General features: G+C 32.7%; 3 protein-coding genes across 3 annotated transcripts; all 3 read left to right on the top strand.

Moving 5' to 3' along the window:
• Positions 1 to 1,457: 1,457 nt before the first annotated feature.
• On the top strand, positions 1,458 to 5,209 carry LOC134687494 (uncharacterized). Its single transcript, XM_063547852.1, has 2 exons — positions 1,458 to 1,591; positions 3,366 to 5,209. Exon 2 carries the CDS (start codon positions 3,437 to 3,439, stop codon positions 5,180 to 5,182), a length of 1,746 nt encoding a protein of 581 aa, XP_063403922.1. The 5' UTR covers positions 1,458 to 1,591; positions 3,366 to 3,436; the 3' UTR covers positions 5,183 to 5,209.
• A 2,677-nt stretch (positions 5,210 to 7,886) lies between these two features.
• LOC134687493 (low-density lipoprotein receptor-related protein 4-like) lies at positions 7,887 to 21,030 on the top strand. Its single transcript, XM_063547851.1, has 12 exons — positions 7,887 to 8,010; positions 12,154 to 12,325; positions 12,515 to 12,736; positions 13,376 to 13,494; positions 14,140 to 14,424; positions 15,055 to 15,201; positions 16,098 to 16,272; positions 16,732 to 16,965; positions 17,428 to 17,546; positions 19,541 to 19,825; positions 20,179 to 20,319; positions 20,719 to 21,030. The coding sequence occupies exons 1-12, from the start codon at positions 7,932 to 7,934 to the stop codon at positions 20,748 to 20,750; spliced, it is 2,010 nt and encodes a 669-aa protein (XP_063403921.1). The 5' UTR covers positions 7,887 to 7,931; the 3' UTR covers positions 20,751 to 21,030.
• A 683-nt stretch (positions 21,031 to 21,713) lies between these two features.
• LOC134687946 (uncharacterized) lies at positions 21,714 to 22,388 on the top strand. Its single transcript, XM_063548409.1, has one exon. It carries the CDS (start codon positions 21,714 to 21,716, stop codon positions 22,386 to 22,388), a length of 675 nt encoding a protein of 224 aa, XP_063404479.1.
• Positions 22,389 to 22,601: the final 213 nt, after the last annotated feature.

The raw sequence follows: 22,601 nt of genomic DNA, 5'->3' as shown, positions 1-22,601 counted from the left end.
ATAAATAATATATATACATTCGCCTTCTATTTACGCTATTCAACCTTTTATGCTGTTTTTTTAGCCAAATAAGTCAAAATATTTATAAATGCTAGCATTTTTATTCACACGTCACCAACAAATGATTACAATTAAAGCCGTACAAAAAAGAATCATACCATATCATGTACTAAATATGGAGAGTTGTCTCATTGGCACTCATATCACATCTTCCTTTATCTAATTAATACAAACACCAAATAAAATATCAGTGAAATAAAACGAGTGCCTTTTTCAAAAACGTCTAATTTCGCAATAATAATATCACAAAGTTAAATCCACTGTTATATGATACAATTATTTCTATCAAATATAAACAAAATATATTTTACAATGGGTCGTGAATTACCTTCCAAAATTAAAATTTCATGCAGGTAAAGTAATCGTTCAAAAAGATATCTTTATATAAGCGCAGTGATAGCTAGATTGATATCGGTTTCAATTTTAGCTTATCTCCAACCAACAAAGTAATTTTACCCTGGGAATTTTACCATGGATTCAAAATATTTGATTTGCCTGATTCACTAGAAATATTTTGAAAAAAAAAACGAAAAAAAAGTCCCGTAATGAAATTGTGCATGTCAAATATAGATAATGCAAGATCTTTTAACACAGATATAAATATGATCACTCGAAAGTTTATTTGTAATTGAAAATCATATGTTGGCCTAGATGTCTTTTAATCTCTCTATATATATAGGCTTGGGGTTCTGTACACTCAAATATCTCTATGTTTCATATTTCAAATTCATTAGAACAATTTATTTAAATTCAAATTAATTCTGCGAATAGACGCGTATCACACCAACTTAGACATGTCGACTCTACTAGTGTCTATATGATGATCCGTAGTCAAGGAAGACATCCATAAACAAGAAATTAAAATTTAATACGAAAATTATTGTCCCGCTTATAAATTTTGGAATAGTTATGTCTTTGTATTAGAAAAATCTGAAAATCGTACTAATAAGCTGAAAGTTGACTTTTTTCCTATATAATGAATTATTCTCATTTTTAACTTACGGCTTTTTGTTTTTTCCGAAAATTTATTTTCATGTACCTTCCAATCTTTTTTTGTTGTAAATACTAATTCAAATAGTCTCTTATCATTGAACATGTAGTTGCACCAAAAGAAAGTATCGCTAAAAACAATTTGGCCATAGAAATGTAACGAGCAATGTATTGATATTTGAAAAAAGGTATACGGAGCAAACGTCAATGGCGCAGCATCCCAGTAATTCAATTTAACAAAAGAATGAAAAAGAACAAAAAACCCTTTTACAGGTCAAAATATATCGTGGACAAATTCTTTATCAAAGTATTCATTTGTAATAACAAGAAGACGCTTTGTAGTGATTTATCTTGTTTTACGGAGCAATGACTAAGCTTAGATGTACTACACAGTAGAGGAACGGACATGGAAAGTCAAGTATACATTATCCGGTATATGGGAATGACAGGATGTCCTCACACTTCAATCTAATGTTATATTGTTACATATTACAAGCTAAGTGAACTGTTTATTTATGAAATTATTATACTATGTTAGAAGGTAAGAACACATAAGATATTTACATTTTGTCCTTGCGTTCGGCTTAAGTTAGGTTTTACTTTAAAATATTAAGTTCTTGCTAAAAATGTTTAAAAAGACATGGCCTATCACAGAAATAATAACATATTTTGTGCTATTTTCTTTAAGACTAATATCTTTAAAAAAAAAAAAAAAGGATTTCTAGGTAAAAACAAAATTAAGAATAACACGTAACGACGAATACGATGATATTTTATAGCCGACTAAATTGTATATATATTTAGCTTTTGCATTGTTTAAGGCCATACGGCTGCCCATAATTGCTCACATCCACTTCATTTGGACTTTGGAAATCATACCACAAACCTTATTTGTATATTCATATATAAATGATAGTGCACGACGTGCATGGCCACAGATACCGACATACAGAAGTTAAAAAGATAATGTTTTTTTCTACTAGTAGATTGTAAAGTAATCTCGATCGGGGAACGTAAATAAGAAACTGCACCATGTTCATCAAATTCTAAATTATTGAACAGATTTTCTTTACAGCTGATTTCCTAATGCTTGCAAAGTAAAACTTTGGTAGGCTCGCTTGCTTTGTTTGTACAATTATTTAAACAAGCTTTGTAAATAAGATTGACATCTTTAAACAATTTATATAGACATAGTTTAACCTGTATATATCATAATTGAATTTAATTGGGTGCTATCCTAATGATTGTACAATATACAAACAAAGCAAGCAAGCTTACCAAAGTTTTGTTCAACATGCATAAGGAAATAAGCTTTAATGAATTCTAATTTTGAAAGAAAGTGTCTACTAACAATGAACAGATAAATATCCTGTCTATTGATATTAATGCATGTATATGCGAATAGAGCAATGTCCAGGTTTCTGCTGAGGTACATGCCGTATAGCCATATATTTGCTTCAGTTTTGCCTATTCATTATAAGCAGCAAATTTAATTCCAATGGACCCATGGTCGACTGTGTTGGTCGTTAAGAATATGCAATATCCATCTTATCCAATATACTCATCAGGGATGGCTTGTCAATTTTTTTCAAGGTCCGAACAGCAACTATTTCTACGAATTGTAATGGCAAGAATGCTTAAACCTAGACCCCTAAAGTGCCACAAGTTTTTAATTACTTGTACCTTCTTTCATTTCATTTTTATCAATGGATTGAATTGTTGCATGCTTGATGTTCTTTACTTCTCTTGTCTATTTTCTGTTGAACCAGTCCCATTTTATTTCTATGGGTTTTGTTCATATTTGAATTTGTTCTTCATTGGTCAGGTATCACACTTATGATTGATATTTTTATTGTTTTCAAATTCAGAAAAACTGCTCATTTGTTTTTGTTTTTTATTTTGGTCTTTTTTTGAATCTGCATAGTAGTTATGCTACGTCGACATTTTGCCTGTGAAGCTCATTTGAGTTGATTTGCTGTTACTTTAGCTCACGAGAAATTCACCCAAACGAGCTTATACGTGAAAATATTTACGTGAATTAGATTATCAGATTGACACGAATCTCATGTAAACTTTACAAAAAAAATCAATACTTTCCATGGTTTTCACGTATAAACTCGTATAAGGGGGAATACTCGTGAAATTTAAATAAATTTGACGTAAGATTCACGTGAATAAATAAGTAGGAACACACTTAAAAAAAAATAGTGCAATCTTTTTATTATAATAAGTTGTTTGTTTTCATAAATGTGTATTAACTCTAATTTTAGTCATTTCACTTCATGCAACTATTTAATAATTTGTTTTTATTACAGTTATGATGTCTCAGGTCTACTCAAAATTGTTTGACTATTATCATCAGTAAACAATATTTTATCAGCACAGAATGGAAGAGAAACTCGATGGTCAGAAAAGAAACTCAAGATGTAGAAGTCTTTATGAGGTAATAAATGAAGAAAAACGAAAATCAAAGCATAGTTCCTACAGTTCGGGCACCTCAGAAGTTGACTGTATCATTGCTGAAACCAGTATATCTGAAGCCGTTGTAACAAGTGTTTCAACAGAAACGTTTGTTGTACTAGAACCTGGTAGTACGGTTAAACTAAGTGTAAGTGAACATAAGGGTAAATCTGACGACATTAAAAAGCCTTCAACAGCTGATATAGAGAAAGATAATACTAAAGTTGATGTCAAATTGATACCACAAAAAGAAGAGATGCCACAAGCAGAAAATATCGTTAACAGTGTGGTATCTGAACCAGATACTAAGCCTGAAGATGCAATCGTGAAAGTTGAAACTTTGAAGAAAGTCGAGACGAAAGACAAAAAGAGCACAAATAAAAGCGCCAATAAAGAATCGAAAGCGACAAAGTCAAAAAACGATTCAGAAAAAGAAATTACCACAGACAACACTGAGAAAAACGTCTCTATAACAAAAGTTGATACACAATCGAACTTAAAGGATGACAAAATACAAAAAAGCGAGCCTTCGAAGACCGAAGGTGAAACATCATTAGAGCCGTCACAAGAATCAGCATCAGCCGCTTCGGATGCTTTATTACAATCAGAGTTGATTTATTCACCTGAAGAAGTTGCTGTTATTGCACAGAAACTAACAATGGCTTTGGCAAAGCAGATGATAGAAGTCACCTCAAACTTTGGTAAAGAAATGATAAGCGCTGCAAACGATACATTGACATTATTCAACGGTTCCACACTCGAATTAGCAGATGTCGATTACTTTGTTATTTATAAAGCTGACAACCCACAGCCGGGCGATGGGATTTCGTTTATAGCACGAATGGAATTGGGGACGAATGCTATTACTAAAGTAGTACCAGTGAGTCCTACCAAAGCATGGGTTTCTTACTATGGTGGAGGAATAAAACTAATCGACACCGTTAAGGAAGCAGTGGTTAATAAAATTGACATTCCAGGTCTGGAAACCATAGCAACACCTGATGAAACCTTTTTATTCACAACCAACATAAAAAATTCTAACGTAGAGAAAATGCACACGGTTGGAGAAGGTACATTTGGGTCTGCGCCTATCATCAAACTGTGTAAGTGTAGAATTGCGTGTGTGTCGATGACAAAATCTGGTAGAAATATAATGATTTGTGTGGAAAAAAGACATTCGTTTCTATGCATACCTGGTAAAAGCGAGATTGTTATTCAAATACACGAACTGAATGGTAAACGCAGAAAGGAGTTGAAACCTAAAGTCGATGGTAAACAGACCCCGACCTTGAAAGGTTATCCCATAGTGATGTGTGAGAATGTGAATGGGGATATATGTATTGCATCATTTAGTAGCGTAGATCATTCATGCTCCGTTGAAGTGTACGATAAACATCTAGAACGACGCTTTGTTTATGACGGCGATAAAACCCTGTCCCCTCGTTTCATGTGTGAGGATATTTGCACCGACAGCAAAGGAAACATTCTTATGCTGGACAATTCTCTCAAATGCGTGCATATCGTTAACACAGATGGTGTTCTCGTCAAATTGATAACAACAGCAAAATATCAAATTGAAAATCCAAAATGTATAAATATTGACCCGGAAGGACGGCTTTGGATAGGTCAGGGTCCTCCTGCTCAAATGATCATCTTGGAATATATTGTGTAAATAATATAATATGATACAGAAATAAAATCTGCTTTGTTTCCATCAATGGATTTAAAGACTGTATATTTTGTACATTCAGCATAAACGAATGTTATCTTAAACAGTAATAAAATCAAAATAAATCGTATTGGTGGCTATCAAAAATTACAATAAATTGCAGGATATGCTTACCCTCCCAGAGCACCTGAGATCACCCCCAGTTTTTTTGTGGGGTTCGTCTTGCTAAGTCTTGTGTATTGTGTACTATTTTTTTCTGTTTTGTCTTTTTTGTTTTTATCCATGGCGTTGTCAGTTTATTTTCGATTTATGAGTTTGACTGTCCCTCTGGTACATTTCTTTCCTCTCTTGTAATGAACTTGATCTTTCCGTGAAAATGTAGCTTTTTTGTCAGTCATGAATTTTGTTGAACACACTTTTTTTCTTGTTGCTGTCGTTTTTATCAAAATTTATCATGTCATAATTAGAACAATGCACAACCACATAAATGTGCATTAACTTGCTTATTGTGTACCATGCATAACGTATGTAAATACACATAGATTAGTTGAATCTAAAGAGGGCTCCAAGATTATTTTTAAATTATCACGTATGTGGGTAAACATGATCCTGCAATATCCTGTAATACTATGTTTTAAATTCTTTGTGTCATATTTTAATGATGAAAATTACATAAAAAAATGTTCAAAACAGAATCAGAAACGACATAATCTATACATCAGTTTTGATTTGTTGTATTGTTTATCTAGGACTATAGCTTGGTTACCTGACGGTTTTTCAATATTTACAAAATGACTTTAGTTAAGCAACTTTATCGAGGGGTTAGTTCATTTTTTATTTTCATTCAACTTGCATTTCTATATTTAAAGTTTACCCAACTAACCGATTATGGATGTACAAAGTCTTAAATACCAAATGCATGTGATCATTTTTGTTGAAACTTGATACATTATGCACGAACTTTGTCCAATAACATTCTGCACTTTAAAAACATTGAATGTTACATATTGATGTACTAAACAATGTATATAGATAAAACTATGTAGGAGTACACGTAATCATCTACTTATCGTTTTTATTCTACTCCTCTGGTATGTAGGTGGACATAATTATAAATAAGTACTTTCTAATTTTTTCTATTTTCCATGAGTTGTTTCACATTGTTTCGAATGATATTTTATTTGTTCTTAAATGAAGCTCAACATATTATTATTTTCATGTTTTTTAATACTTTTTCTTGGCGTGTAAATGTATGTGGTTTTCCGTTTGTTTTTATTTAAGATACGTCATAGTTATGCATTGTTTGAACCTAAAAGAACGTCTAATATGGGGAAAAACTGGGCGAAAAAAACATCACGTAACTCAATATGTGAAGATATATGACAAATGCCGTGTTTGTCCACTTTGCCAAAAATTTACTAAATAGATACAAAATATAACTCAAAGTTCTGAAGCACTGAACATCGAATGACCGCAAGGTCTTGCCGATGGTCAAAAGCACTTGTCTCAGAAAAAAATAACATCTCTATACCTGAAAACGAGGTTAATGTACAGAGAGATATTTTTTTCTGAGATGCGTTCGTGTGTGGATGATGAATAATTGTCTGAAAATTCAACCTCACCGTTATAACTATTATATTTTAGTTATAGAAGGACATATGAGGACCCAATATTCCAAACCAATATGCCAAATACGGCTAAGGTAATCTATACATGGGATAAGAAAATCCTTAGTTTCTCGAAATATCCATACTTTTGAAATCATGAAATGTTTATGAAATGACCATATCATTTATATTCATGTCAACACCGAAGTACTGACTACTGAGCTGGTGACAAGCCCGGAGACGAAACGTTCACCAGCAGTAAAATTATGGAATATTTGACTGCAACTCATTTGTATTATTTTAATTATCAAATGAACTAAATTGTCCGTGCAGCCTTATAGGTCAGAATGACTCATAAAAGTTAATGAAACTTATTTTCAGTGTTATCCATAATCAACTTTCTTTTTCTACAAAAAAATCCTTTTCTTAAAATTATATACTTGTTGAAAATATACAAAATTACTGGTGAACTTTTCAAATTCCATTCTAAAAAATGTCTCACTCAGTTTGTTCATATATTCAAAGTGAACAAAATAAAATGTAACTTGATTTGAAATACAAACATTACTCGAAGTCGGTGCAAATGTTGTAAATAAGAAAAAAATGACACTTGAATAAATGTATAACTTCCTATTTTCTATTTAGATAGTGAGTAGTCCCATTATTTCCCTTGGCAAACAGAAACAGTTTCAACTGTTTTTTGAAGAAAATAATCTAAATACAATTCTAGTTTTGAATGTAAACATGGTAAATTTGCCATGACTGTCCTACATTACCGCAGTAGAATTAAACATGAATTAAATAGACCGGCAATCAAGAAAGGAATACAGAGAAGTAATGCCAGTTTTTAAAAAATCAATGTAAAGCCAATATATATATTTATCACCATTATTGCATAGCTTCTATTTAAAATACAGAATTTCCAATTGTTTTTTAAAATCTCTCTTTGCTCTAATTAATTCAAATAAAGATATACATGTATTTTAAATGCTTGCTTGAAGTTATTTCTTAACTTTATGAAATTCCAAATATCTATACGTTTCCTATGACCAAGATCGAAAGTACAAATATTTCGTGAATCATATATTACTCAGACTAGACTCAGAAGTTCAATTGACATTGCAGACTTACATGTTATAGGTAACATGAAAACAGCAGATAGAAAAATCATAATTTTTCTGTGTTTTAGTGGTTTACTTTTACAAGTATCAACATTATTTGATGGTATGTTAAACTGTTGTAATACACAAACTACTGTTACACCGTTTTGAGCAAGTTTTAAGTCAATACTTTCGATTTTAGAAATTTTTAGTTTGTTAAATATTATTTTTAACAAATTTAAAATCAAAATATAATTCAGGTAAACTCATCGATCGTTGGAATAAACTTATTTTTTACAGGATATCAATTCAACGTCGCATTTAAACTTTTTAGATATCTTTTATTATCGATATTTACATTGTACTTTGATTTTGTTTTTGGTGAATCAACATAAAAACATGACATTTGTTATCTATCAAGTACGCAAACGTAACTATTGTCCTACACATTCCCAATAGCATACTATTAGGAAGAGAAGTTTTGAATGTATCAAAAAGTTAACAAAACTAAAGAGCACAAAACAGCCGACGACAGCCAATGGGTCTTTACAAAATTCTGCAGCCCGAGGTGGGCGTCACCTGGCCCCTAGAAAACTTTAAATCATATAGATTAACTTAGATTTAAAAAAAACCATAAGCATGTAGTTATATTTTTGCGTTGGAAAAGGTCATGCTTTTCTCGTAGCTTTAGTAACACCTTTACCTGAATCTATTGGACGTCTTCTGATTGGTACAGGAGCCTGGCAGACTAGAATTTATCTATTAGTTGTTATTGGCTTTGAACTAGTTTCAGTAAATATGAGTAATGCTTGACCATAACTAACTGTCACAGTCTTTTGTATTTATGTTTGTTGTTTTCGTTTTTAGTGCCATTCTTATAACCCAGATTGTGAGACATTCCCATCGAGTTTTACACATCTTTCTATTGCGCTTTTGTTACACCACTGTGTCAGGATATTCGGTATTGAGCGCTTACAATTATGACCAAAGTCATGTGTACTGTCTGTAATATGTGTTGTCTATAGTTTTGTTTGTTTCACATTTTGTTATGTATTAACCTTTTACATTTGGACTACTGTACGTACATAGGTATATTATAAAATTGAGAAAGGAAATGGGGAGTGTGTGTCAAAGCGACAACAACCCGGTCATAGAGCAGACAACAGCCGAAGGTCATCAATGGGTCTTCAATGTAATCGCACTCGGAGGCGTTCTTCAGCTGACCCCTTAAAAAATATGTATACTAGTTCAGTGATAACAGGGAACGTCATACTAAACTACGAATTATACACAAGAAACTAAAATTAAATATCAAACAATACTAACAAAGGCCAGAGGCTCCTAACTTGGGACAGGCGCAAAATTGCGATGGGGTTAAATAATTACGAGACCCCCCCTATACCTCTAGCCAATGTAGAAAAGAAACGCATAACAATATAGTACAAGTATGTTATTGGTTTAAGCCATTGTTGAAGGCATTGCATTTATCTATAATTGCGGACATTTCTACATTTCGCTCCGGTGAATAGTGGCCCCATTTGAAATCATACCACGTCTCATTATTCACATATTTATAAAGAACTGCAAGGGAATATGAATAAAAATACATAGTGCTCATTGTTTGTCGTTTGTAGATGTGGTTCATCAGTGTTTCTCGTTTCTCGTTTTTCATTGGTTTAACACTAGTCACTGTGGCTCCATTTAAAGCTTGCAGTTCGATGTGAGCCGCTGTGAGGGCCGTACTTGACCTTTATTTGTATACTCTTTACACATTGTGACTTGGGTTGAGAGTTGTTACATTGTCACTCATAACGCGCTTTCTTATTTCTAAATATGTAATAAACGTGACTATGACAGAAACCAAACAAATCAAGAGATGAAAACATTTAGATTCAGTTAACTACCGTAACCACAAAATGCAAGATAGTTAACATTAACAAGCAACTTCCGAAGTTTTAATTTTTTAAGGAACGTCTTTGTGATTATAAAACAAATAATACAATTGATTCTTGTTAATTATAATATTAAAAAAAAAACGATTTCAATATGAAAGTTTATAATATGAACATATTATTTTTTTAAGTAAACTATATAGATAACTAAATAATACAATGAATTTTGAATGTCAGGGAGTACTCTTTCAGTTGTGGTTAGACAAACATATTATATGTTAATATGATGTAAAAAGCAAAATCCCAAAAATACCGAACTCCGAGGAAAATTCTAAACGGAAATTCCCTAATCAAATGTCAAAATCAACATCTCAAACACGAAATCTCAGACGAATGGATAACTGTCATATTCCTGACATGGCACAGACATTTTCACTTCGTTTCATAGATAGCTTAGTCACACATGAAACCCGTTCATTTAATTAAAAAAAATAGGTAACCAAGTTTAAATCAACGAAAACAGATCTTTACATCTAAAATAGGCATTTGAAAATACTTATTGACGTTCCAAGCAATTTGCGACGAGTTGCACTGTGAATGAGCCCTATGCTCCAGCCAGTCCACTAGACACCCTCCTAAACCCTATAGTGCCGGCCGTTAATGAAATAGTTTGTAATACCATCTCTTCACTAAGTCTTATTTGTAGAACAGAGGTGATTTTTAGGTTATTGAAAAATTCATAGCTTATTAGGTCTTTCCACTTTTCTGTGGAAAGACCTATTGTTTTTCTTCTGATTATTTTTTTTTCTTCCGCCTAATTTTGTTCTTGCGATAAACATTTGTTTCGCAATATGTCGCTTAGATATTTGGTATATGATATCGAACAGTTTATGCGCTTTTGAAATTTACCCTGCGTAAGCGAATACTTTTCTTTGTAGGAGTTATCTCCTCAAACACTGTTTTCCTTGTGTTCTCAACTCCTTCGCAACCGTAAAAGATAACGACAAATTTATTTTACAAAATTGCTCGTTATATCCTTTGCATGATTTGTCCTATTTTGACCGAAGCAATATGACCGCTCCATATGAGAGTTATTTCCCCCTATGCATCTGACATAAGTGATATGCATTTCTATCTTATAAACCATAAGTGATAGAGACCTAGGATTTTTTATTTGAGGTCATTGGTCCAAAAGAATGAAAATTAGATCATTGTCAAAGGTCAAGGTCATATTCTAATATTTGAATTTGGCTTATTTTCACTTATATCCAAAGACCGTATAAGATATCAACAAATTATTTTTACTAAATTGTTAGTTGCGACATATCGTAAAACATAAATTTTTATTGCAAGGGTACGTTGAACGTAAAAGGGAGTTTTCTTCCCTCTTGTATTTAAAAATACGTGTTTGGTGATATATATATAGATATAGGAAGATGTGGTGTGAGTGCCAATGAGACAACTCTCCATCAAAGTAACAATTTAAAAAGTAAACCATTATAGGTTAAATTACGGCCTTCAACACGGAGCCTTGGCACCGAACAACAAGCTATAAAGGGCTCCAAAATTACTAGTGTAAAACCATTCAAACGGGAAAACCAACGGTCTAATCTATATAAACAAAACGAGAAACACGTATATATTACATAAACAAACGACAACTACTGTACATCAGATTCCTGACTTAGGACAGGTGCAAACATTTGCAGCGGGATTAAACGTTTTAATGGATCCAAACCTTCTCCCTTTTTCTGAAACAATAGCATAACATCACAACATAGAAAAACACACGATAAAATATCATTTGGCAGACTTAACTCAATCAAAAAAACTCATTAACCAAATATAATTAAGACCTATGGTCTTTTGATTTGAGGTCCTTAGTTCATGACCTTGAAATTGATCTCAAGGTCATAGCTTAATGTGACGTTCTAGATTTTGACCTTTGCTTTTATTTTATATGTATGCATGATAAAGCTATGAAACTTTTGTAAAAAGGTATCAAACCATTTAACCTTGAAAAAAAACAACCGGAAGTGACCTTTTGTAAACTGGAAGAAGCTTTTTTTGTACTTTATTAATATAAAAGTATATAGAACCAGATATTTTTGGAATCAGTGTCAAGTAAATATTCAAGTATAATCGTAAGTAACATTTTTCAAACCGGAAGTAACAAATTATCTCCCTTATTTAAAAAAAATGTATTGAAACCATATTTTTTTGGAATCAGCGTACTAGAAGCTATCATTTGACGATTGAAATGACATTTTAAACTTTGTTTCACAACTTTCATATCAAAATACATTGTTTAGATGGAAAGAACTTCAATTGTTCTCTGAACAATTGGTTTTTATTTTTTTTATTTTTTTTCACAGGCGCACACCCACATCTATTGTACGCTAATATACTTCAAATTGACTCAATTGAAATAAACACATGGAGAAACAACAGTGTTGTTCCAGGCTTGTCCAGGGCAATATCATTGGATTATCACTATTCCATGGGACTCATCTTCTGGACAGATGTTCTAGAAATGAAAATAGCAACGTAAGTAATATCGTATAACATGAGTTTCTCTAATCAGCATACCATGAATCGATCAAAACAAACTATCAATCATTAAAGATATTTTTCATATACCAGGTATAAAAAATTTAAACTAATACATACATATATTGCAAGATAGTCAAATTTAAAAACAAGCATTATTTTCCAATATTTTTTCATTAAAAACAGGGTGCATATAGATAACATGCTGAACATAAACGAAGACATAATAAGAACAAAGATTGGTAGACCTGATGGTATAGCCGTTGATTGGATCTACGACCATCTGTATTGGACTGATGATGTTTACCGCCATATACAAGTCTCCAATCTAGACGGCAGCATGAGAAGGACACTTATTGATTATGGAATAGAAAGACCCAGAGCTCTCGCTCTAGATCCTAACAGAGGGTACGTCAATATAACACAGTGGGTTATGTATTAACTATCTTATTATTTCGCGATTTGACTTCTAGATTCCCTTGACTTCAAGGCATATATATATGCTTTGTCTGCTTTAACTGTTCGTTTAAACACAAAGGTTTACCGAATTTTATATGTTCTATTTCGCCATGTTTATTTTTACAGAAACTAGATTTCTATTTCCTATCCAAGGTTTCAACGTTGAGCGTTCCTGTTAAGTGACCTGAAAAGCCCTTCGAGGGAAGTACATCATTAAGTGCTGTTTTGATGCGAGTTTCAATCAGATTGTTTGATAAAAAGCAAAATCCCCAAAATACTGAACTCTGAGGAAAATCAAAAACGGAAAGTCCCTAATCAAATGGCAAAATCAAATGATGAAACGCATCAAACGAATGGACAACAACTGTCGTATTTATGACTTGGTACAGGCGTTTTCAAATGTAGAAAATGATGGATTGAACCTGGTTTTAAAGCGCTAAACCTCTCACTTGTATGACAGTAATTTATAATAAAGAAACAAAAATGACGCAATTTGACAAGCAATTTTCAACAAGAAGAAAACTAACCCAAACTAACATAAGGGGAAAAAATTATAAGCGTCACTAATCCTTTAAATTTGCGTTGCAGAATAATGTTCTTCTCGGACTGGGGAAGTGTTCCTCGGATAGAAAGATGTGGACTAGATGGACGGGATAGGCAGATCATAGTTGTGACAGATATTGCTTGGCCTAATGGACTTGTTATAGGTATTCAATACACATTCTTTTGTTTTCAAGCGCCATTAGCTAAAATGTTATGATTAAATATTGCCATTGGTTTAGAAATATGCATGTTACCTCTGATGATTAGAAGTAACACTGCACCATTACTTGCAAAAGCTTTTTTTCCACTGTAATTTTTTAAAACGTCTTCAAGGAAAATGAATATCAATATTAGCATATATATTTTTCATAGTAATACGAAACCCTTTCATATACAGTTTTAATCGTCATAGGGGCCTCGGAAACCTAGTTAGTCGAACTAATGTTTTACTAGCCATTGAATCGACACGGAGGTTGTGAGTTTGGATCTGCGCTTGTCAGGTGCTGTAGATTCCGATTCTCACCGAAAGTAGATAGTTCTCTACGGGCACACACTCTCTCTCCACCAATATAACCTGACCACCCTGAAATAGCACAATAGCGTTGAAAATTGGTTTCAAGCATATATCAATCAATCAATCAATCAATCAATCAATCAATAATCATAACTGAGTAATGTTAACAAAGCGCTTGGTTAGAAACAAATATTCTGGATGTCCCTATAAAAGCTAAATGGTATTTTTCAAAGACCATAATCATTATTTAAATATATTTTTTTAATGTTACAATCATCTAATTCTTAAACTGTAGATCACAAAGATGAAAGACTTTACTGGACAGATGGAGCTTTATTTCAAATTAAATCGTCAACGTTGGAAGGAAAAGATGTGAAGACAATAATTAAAAATGCCAAGTATCTGCCTCATCCATTTGGTATCGCTGTTCATGACCAATATGTTTACTGGACTAATTGGGAGTATAAATCGCTGTTGAGAACTAATAAATACGACGGATCTTACGTCGAAACGGTGCAAAGAGACTTGACGTCACCAATGGATATTAAATTGTATGACAGCAATGTTCAGCCAGATTTGGGTATGTGTTTTAATATAACTTCTCTACGATCTGGCAGTCATGGAGTATTTTAAAAAGTAATTGCTATGTTTTTTCATTCGACTATTAATCATTTCATTTTGAAAACAACTTCGGTACTGACGTGATTGATAACAAACCTTTCTAAGTTTGCACGTTTATAAATTTTGAAATATATGGAAACTAAGGTTGTAACTGCCTCAGGCAAAAAAAAGCTTCAGAAAGATTTTGTCATTTTTTAATTATATACAATGTAGTTCAACTGTTTTGATTTTGGCTTTCAAATATTCGGCTTTGCGTGCTCCCGATGAAGGTAAATTCAAAGAAGGATGTTTTTTTGTGTTAAGCCGTTCCTTGATAAAAAGCCAAGTCCATAAATTAAAAGATTCTAAAAGTTAAAAACAAACACCAAGGAAAGGGCAGCTGAAACCAAGAGAACGCTTACAAATAGACGAAGCAAGCACAGATAACACAAATAATAATCTACAAAACACTACAAAGAACATTCAGGACTAAATATGTCTGGCTTCATAGTGTTTAATTTATAAATAATTACGACCTTAAACTATTTGCATCGGTAATTCTGTTTTATGAAATATACAATGCCATTGTTATGTCTTCTTTGTGATACAGGAACCAATGTTTGTGGATATTTTAACCGAGAATGTTCACATCTGTGTTTTCCAACATCACCATGGTCAGAAAGAAACGTTAAGTACACGTGTTCTTGTCCAGATGGATATGATATCGAGTCTGATAATCAAACTTGTACAAAACACGGTAAGTGTTTGATTATAGTTGTACGTATGGTATTTTTAAACCAAAATCATGATCACCTTTCATATTTGAATTTGTCAGGTCTACTAGAACACAACCGTGACATCGCAGGTCCGTGATTGAAGTAAAGTACCTATTCCCTAGTTTTACTCTAGCTTTTAATTTCTATATTGTCATCTGATAAAGTCGTGGGGATTGTAAGGTGCAAAGTTTTTTCTCTGCTTTCAAACTCTATATGTTGGAACAATAATTTTAGTATAGAATGAAATTCAAAACAGTGTGGCTGTGGCCATTGATTGACACATTAAATTCATCCATTGACTAGGACAATTTAGGTAAACGTTTGTATGTAACGACCACTGCTCACTATGCACTTTTACAAGACACTCAAACTTTGGGGTCACCAAAGGTTCTCAACACCTAAATAAAGTAATTCGAAAATCAGAAATAACACGATGTTTTGATTTACATCACTTTTTTAAATCAAAACATAAAGATTATTCCTGCTTAATCTTTCGAATTATTTTATAATTAAAGGCGTTTAGAAACCTTTGATGACCCCACAGTTTAAATGTAAATTGTCCCAGTCAATGGATTAATTTAATCTGTCAATCAATAGCCACAGCCACACTGTGTCGAATTTCATTCTAAATTAAATTTGATTTTTGATCTTTTTATCGGTTAGTGGTAATGAGGTGGAATAAGACAGACTTGTTAAATTGTGTATTTTAGGATGGATAACATGTAAATGAAAGAAAACAAAACACTAGAAGAATTGCAGGTTTACCTTATTCGGTGACTGTCAGTTTTAATATATTATTATAAAAGTTTATTTTTTGCGTCAGTAAATCAACAGGTCATGATGATAAATATTGATGAATTTCAAAAATTTATTTTAGGAGAAAATGCACAGTTAATTATAGCTGAACATCAGAGCATTTCTAGGATAGATTTAGAATCTCTTCAATCAGACGCTCTTGATGTTACAGGCTTGCTGAATACTGTAGCAGTAGACTTCCACTTGGAAAAAGATCTGATATTTTGGACAGATGTTTCATTAAAAGGCATTTACGTGTAAGGCATAATATATATTCTGTATCCATGCGCAGAAGCGTATTAATGTCATAGATCTTATTTTTTCATAAATTCTTTTTTTGTTTTGTGTTTTCTTTACATTTCAAGAATTCTCTTCATACACACCTATAGTGTATCATTTAAAGTGGGTCAATCTTACCCAAACGGCCCTAATACAGGTACATGTATAATATAAAACAAAAATAAGGAGATGTGGTTTGAAATACCAATTAGGTGAGCATACGGACTTCAATAATTGGGCGAAACACACACCATCTTATATATATGTTGAGAGCACGGACGTCAACAATAAATATTCGATTCTATTTCAACATCAGGAAATTATCTTGTCACGGTTTTCCAAAGTACGCTGCAAATTCTTATAAAATCTGTCCGTTTGCAAATGTTCCTCGACATTAATAAAAATTATATTTGTTATGTCACTTATATTTAAATCAGTTCTTATTTGTCTGGAGGATTGCTATCAGGGCTAGGAATACGAAAAACTATAATATCAGAGGATATAAATACACCGGATGGTATGGCGGTAGATTGGATATATGACCATATTTACTGGACAGATGCAGGCCTGAACCATATACAAGTGTCCAATCTAGATGGAACATTTAGGAAAACTTTGATCAATTCTAGATTAGATGAACCAAGGGCTATAGCTTTACTTCCACAAGAAGGGTATGTTGTAATCTAATCTCTGGAGGAGAAAAAATAATTACATGTATAACAGTAGTTACAATGAGCAACAAAGAACAGCAGTCGTGTGCCTTGAATGTCTTTTTAATCTGTGTTTTTTTTTACGAAAACGGCTTGCTTTTTAAAACAAGACTTCATTAGTCACTCATTTGATAGGATATAGAGCATGTGTCCTATGAAAATCATTGATGCATAAAGATGTCTTAGTTTCATATTGAGGGTTCCTGTCTAATTGGCTTTTATCTCACAACTCCTTTAGATTGGATATTTGCAGTTAAGACACAAAACGGATTGAAATGCTAGATTCAATCGATGAAAGCTTATGCTTTAATTGAAAGGAGTTGCCTTAAGTTAAAATGAATAAAATAATAGTTGTGTCTTAATACAGTAAACCGTTATAGTTGTTTACTAGCATCTGTTATATACGCTGATATATCATTACAGCTTAATGTTCTTTACTGACTGGGGTATCAACCCAAAGATTGAACGGTGTGCTATGGACGGCACCGAACGATACACAATAATTACCAAGGAAATAAGATGGCCAAATGGTATTGTTATCGGTAAGACTATTATTCAGCACATAACATTTCGAGAAGAGATTGTTTTAAGGCATTGGGAAATCGACATCCTGTTTTAACATGGCAGTCGAAATTGCATACTGTGGATTAATTTATTTTCGTGGGCATCAATTTTCGATGATTGCTGAAATCTTGCATATTCGTGGACATTTGATTTCTTGGTTTTTCCAATGTCTGTTTACAAAGCCTATACAAATTTTGTAATTCGTTGAATATTTGAATTTGTAGTTGACATGTTCCCTCGAAACTCACGAAAATTGGTATTTAACGAACAATTATGAATACACATTAAAGGAAATCTAAAATTATCACACCTAATGTAGATAAACTCCAAAGATTGACAAAATACATATCAGTAACGCCAAGATTGTTAGGACAGTGAATCTTATTGTCGAGAAATCATAACTACAGACGAAGGTAGACTGACTTTGTAAGGCTCGTAACTTATCTGAAACTTCGGAAAAGTTTTCAATACTCTAGAAACAGTTGATAGTTTTATTTCAATAATCCATGCGTTTCAAAGGTCATGGCTACTATGTATTCGAGTCGAGTGACATTTTTTTTTTATACATTTTGATTAAAAAAAAAACTGTTGATATTCCATTGCAAGAAATAACTGTTCTTAAGCTTTGATATATTATACATAATCATATAAATATTCCTTTCCACTAAAACTGTGAGATTTTCAAAATCGATGACCCGTATAGTAGCGAAGCAAAGGAATACACAACCTGTACTAGTATTAATCGTTGCATACAGTTGTTCAATATGATTTGCATTAAAGCAAATATAAGCAGTCAAAATCGGGAATTTGTAAAATGCTATGGAAGAGGTGAAATTGAAATGATTAATGAATTAAAAGGTTTATAAAAACTTTTACGTCCTAAAAATCATTAATGTAACTGTTAAATTTTATTAAAGCTTATTGATTTCCAACACCAATTCCGAAGATTGTCGATGCTGATAAGAATGCGTGTGCATAAACATAATCATACAACAAACTCATCTTTTGTCTTTTGGAATTAAAGCGAAGAAGTGTTAAATAAAGTAGGTTTGACGTAATTGTGATCAAGTTACAATTGAATCAATAGGGCATTCATTATTTTCTGGCGGTCAAAAAATACATAAGGCCAAGACAGTAACGCCCTTCCTTAATTATCTAGTGGCGGACTAAAGATAAGGCTTAGAGGGCGAACAACCCAGCATTCAATCGCACAAAAATATTCCCAGTTTCTACCCAATGGTTTGTTGTGGGTGGTTTTTTTGCATTAAATTGTCCAAAACTTTTTTCGCATCGTTCCGTTCGTCTGTATTTTAAATGTTTTGCGTATAGCTCTCCTTAAAACAGAGTCCAAGTTCTACTCCTGTTATTAAATTTATTGAAAATAAATTCGATGAATTTCAAGGACCTGACATATACTCAACAAGTAGTTTGATAAATAAGAGTTTTCGTTTGGCTTCTAATCGTAAAATTAGTTAAATGATGATTTAAAAATTACGAAATGAGAATTAGAACTTCGCATTTGACATACTTAATCCTTTTCGTGTGAACTTACCCATAAGGCTACCCACGCCATCCACTGGTACCTTACTTCTTTCAATTTCTCTCTCTTTCTCTTCCCCTCTGATATCTTTGATATGTCATGTTTGTCTTTTCGTAGATCAGGACCATCAACTTTCATCGGCTTTCTTTAATTCTGCTCTGATGTTTCTTTGTAAGGATAGGTTGTATAGGTCTTTTATACTTATGATTTTTGGCCAGAAAATTTTGCAAATTTTACGAAGACACGTATTGTGTAAGGATGAGAATTAACACTTATCTTGTCAATATTCAGCTGGTTACCTTAATCATAAGTAAACATTAAATTTTGTGTTCTGAGTTATTATTTTACTCAGAATGTTAGTTCATTCGTCAGTTGTGAAGTCGATATTTTTTATTTCAAATATGAACACGTGATTTACTATGATTTTACTAGATAACATTGGAAGACGTATATATTGGACTGATGGTTTTCTCCAACTTCTTAAATCATCGACATTTGATGGTACTGATGTTTTTACGATAGTCCAGTTTGCTCAAAAGACATTTCCACAACCATTCGGTATAGAAATATATGATGATCAAATATATTGGACCAACTGGAATGCTAAGAGTGTTTACACTGTTCATAAATATAAAGGCAATGATATGAAGCCACTTATAACTGGGCTAAAAGCACCGAGAAATCTGAAGATCATATCGAAAGAAACACAGAAAAAAGGTAATATAAAGGATTAAAGCGTTTTGTCAGATAACAAAAAAATATGTTTCAAACACCGCTTGCGTTGTTACTTGTATTACGTAAACTCCTGAACCATCCTTATGATGTACTGTCTATCTCTCTATCAGTATTTAAACTCATCATAGATACCAGGATTAGAATTGTGTATACCAGAAGTGCGTTTCTTCTAAAAAGAAATTAATGTTATCAATTTGATATCATATTGTTATCAAGGTCTCTTCAGTCGCTTTTAGCAGTGACACGAACTTTATCCTTAAACTCTAGAACATTTACCGTTTTCAATTTTCCTCGGAGTTCGGTATCTTTTTTAATTTTTTATTATTTTAAACCAGGTACAAATCTATGTGGGAATAATAATGGTGGCTGTCATCATCTGTGTCTCCCTGTTCCGATCACTTTAAATAGTGCAGGCTATAGCTGTGTTTGTGCTGATATGTATCATAAGGATAACGCATTACAATGTATTAAGAAAGGTACATTTATTATACATGTATTTATATATTATTCACATTTTTATTAATTTTATTTGCATTATGATACTTATATCATTTGTTTCTAAAACAAGAAAATGTTGAAATAGATTTTTAATTTGTGTTTACCGTGTAAATATATGAACTATAATCGAGAACAAAGAAATATAAAAATCAAGTTATATTACAAATATAAACAAAAACAACGACAAAAAAAAATTGTATGTTGCTTAAATTAATAAATATATGTTTATGTATCCAGAGCTTCCCCAGCTAATTGTTTTAAGTATATAAACCAGCAATATATACTTTCGGTAATTCATTTGTATCAAAAACATCTTTAAAAGCACCATGATCGGATAGGTATTTTAGTCTATTATTTCAATTATGTATTTATTTAAGATCCAGCAGAGTTGGTAAAAGACGAGCTGTAAAGACGGAAACTAAATATTTGTTACACTTTGAGAGTTTTTGTAACTTTTAAATGAGATCTACTGCTGGTGCTAGTATATCATAAATTTGTACTATTATAACACTTTCATCATTCTACGACCAATTATTTTTCTAGACTGATATTCCATACGGAGTTTTTCGTAGCAAGTGAACTAGAGCAAACAAAAGTTTTGAAAATCTACTGTGATAAACAAATTGATCAAAATAATTGTTAGGCTTTACACACAGAGATATTTTGCAACAATAAATCATTAAAAATTCTGAATTATATTTTGGTACGTCAGACACACTTATCGTCTACATAAGACCCATCAGTGGATCAAAGTTGTTGGAGTTGAAAATGGTGTACTTAGTTGAAGAGCAGTTAAAACCAATAGTTTCGGAAAAAGTGTGTCAAATACGACTTGAGCAGGAAATTAGTGACGGATAAGAAAGCTGAGGACAGTTTCCCCAGAGGGCATTAATGAAAAAACATAGAAGAGTCACTCATTTTTTCTACCATCACTAATTTCCTGTCATCACTTGTGGCCAGTTACTACGGCTTCCGTTCTGGACCCTTACACTTTTCAGGAATTTTTGAATTATATAAGTTTTGATTACAGTTGGCAAGGATGTGTAAGTACGCAGCCACGTTCTATTACTTAACCTTAGTAAACATTTATTACTCAATTTTCTTATCATCAAATTACTATATTTTTTAGATGTTTAAATACGCAGTCTCTGATACAACTGCCCTACCGTTGTCATATTTTAAATATCATACCAGTTTAGATCGGTCAGGACTGATTATTGGGACTGTATTTCCACGCAGTTGTTTAACATCTCAACTGTCAACACCTTTGGGAATTTAGAGTTGTGCCAGTTCACATCGTAAATAACTTTTTTTATTTTTGGCATATTTTTGTAGTCTTTGCGGTGTGTTTGAAAATTATAGATATAGAAAAATGCAGGCCTTAAACCCACTCCCCTCCGACACGACTCTTGTTTCCATGGATGTTACCTCCCTCTACACTAATATTCCACATGCAGATGGCATCGATGCATGCAAAGAAGTTTGGAATTCCAGACCAGTAAAATATCCACCTACTGAATGCCTGGTCAAAATGCTCACGCTGGTACTTAAGAAAAACAACTTTACTTTTGATGGAGATCATTATTTGCAAGTAAATGGAACTGCCATGGGCACCAAAATGGCTCCGTCATATGCCAACATATTTATGGGCAAATTAGAGAAACAACTCCTTGAAACTTCCATCGAAAAACCGCTTTCCTGGTTTAGATTTATAGATGATGTGGATATGAAATGGAACAAAAGCGACGAGGATTTAGACACTTTTATCACTCATGCCAACAACATACATCCTAGTATCAAATTTACTCATGAGAAGTCTAAATCCAAAATCGCCTTCCTCGATACTTCAAGTTCGCTCACAGAGGGCATCATATCTACAGATTTATATTCTAAGCCTACTGACACTCATCAATATTTGTCCCCTAAAAGTTGCCATCCTGCTCATCTTACCAAGAGCATCCCATACAGTCAGGCACTTAGAGTCAAGCGAATATGCTCCAACACAGAAACAACTAAAAGACAACTGCGTAAACTTGAAACTCGCTAAAATATAATACGTTGTTACATACACGAGCGCATCGTACAAGTTAAGATATATAAACACCATAAGATGGTGACAAGGGAGCGTCACAATCTTAAAATGGAAAATTAACGATAGGAAATGAAAAATCATCTCTTTATCATATTTTTTTGTATTAAGCTTCCCGTTAATGATAAAAGATCAAGACAGAGGAAAGGGCAGGGGTCATTGGTAGTATTA

This window comes from Mytilus trossulus, chromosome 10 (assembly GCF_036588685.1).
Source record: "Mytilus trossulus isolate FHL-02 chromosome 10, PNRI_Mtr1.1.1.hap1, whole genome shotgun sequence".
Classification (NCBI taxonomy): Eukaryota; Metazoa; Mollusca; class Bivalvia; order Mytilida; family Mytilidae; genus Mytilus; species Mytilus trossulus.
This window is presented reverse-complemented; position numbering and strand designations above follow the sequence as displayed.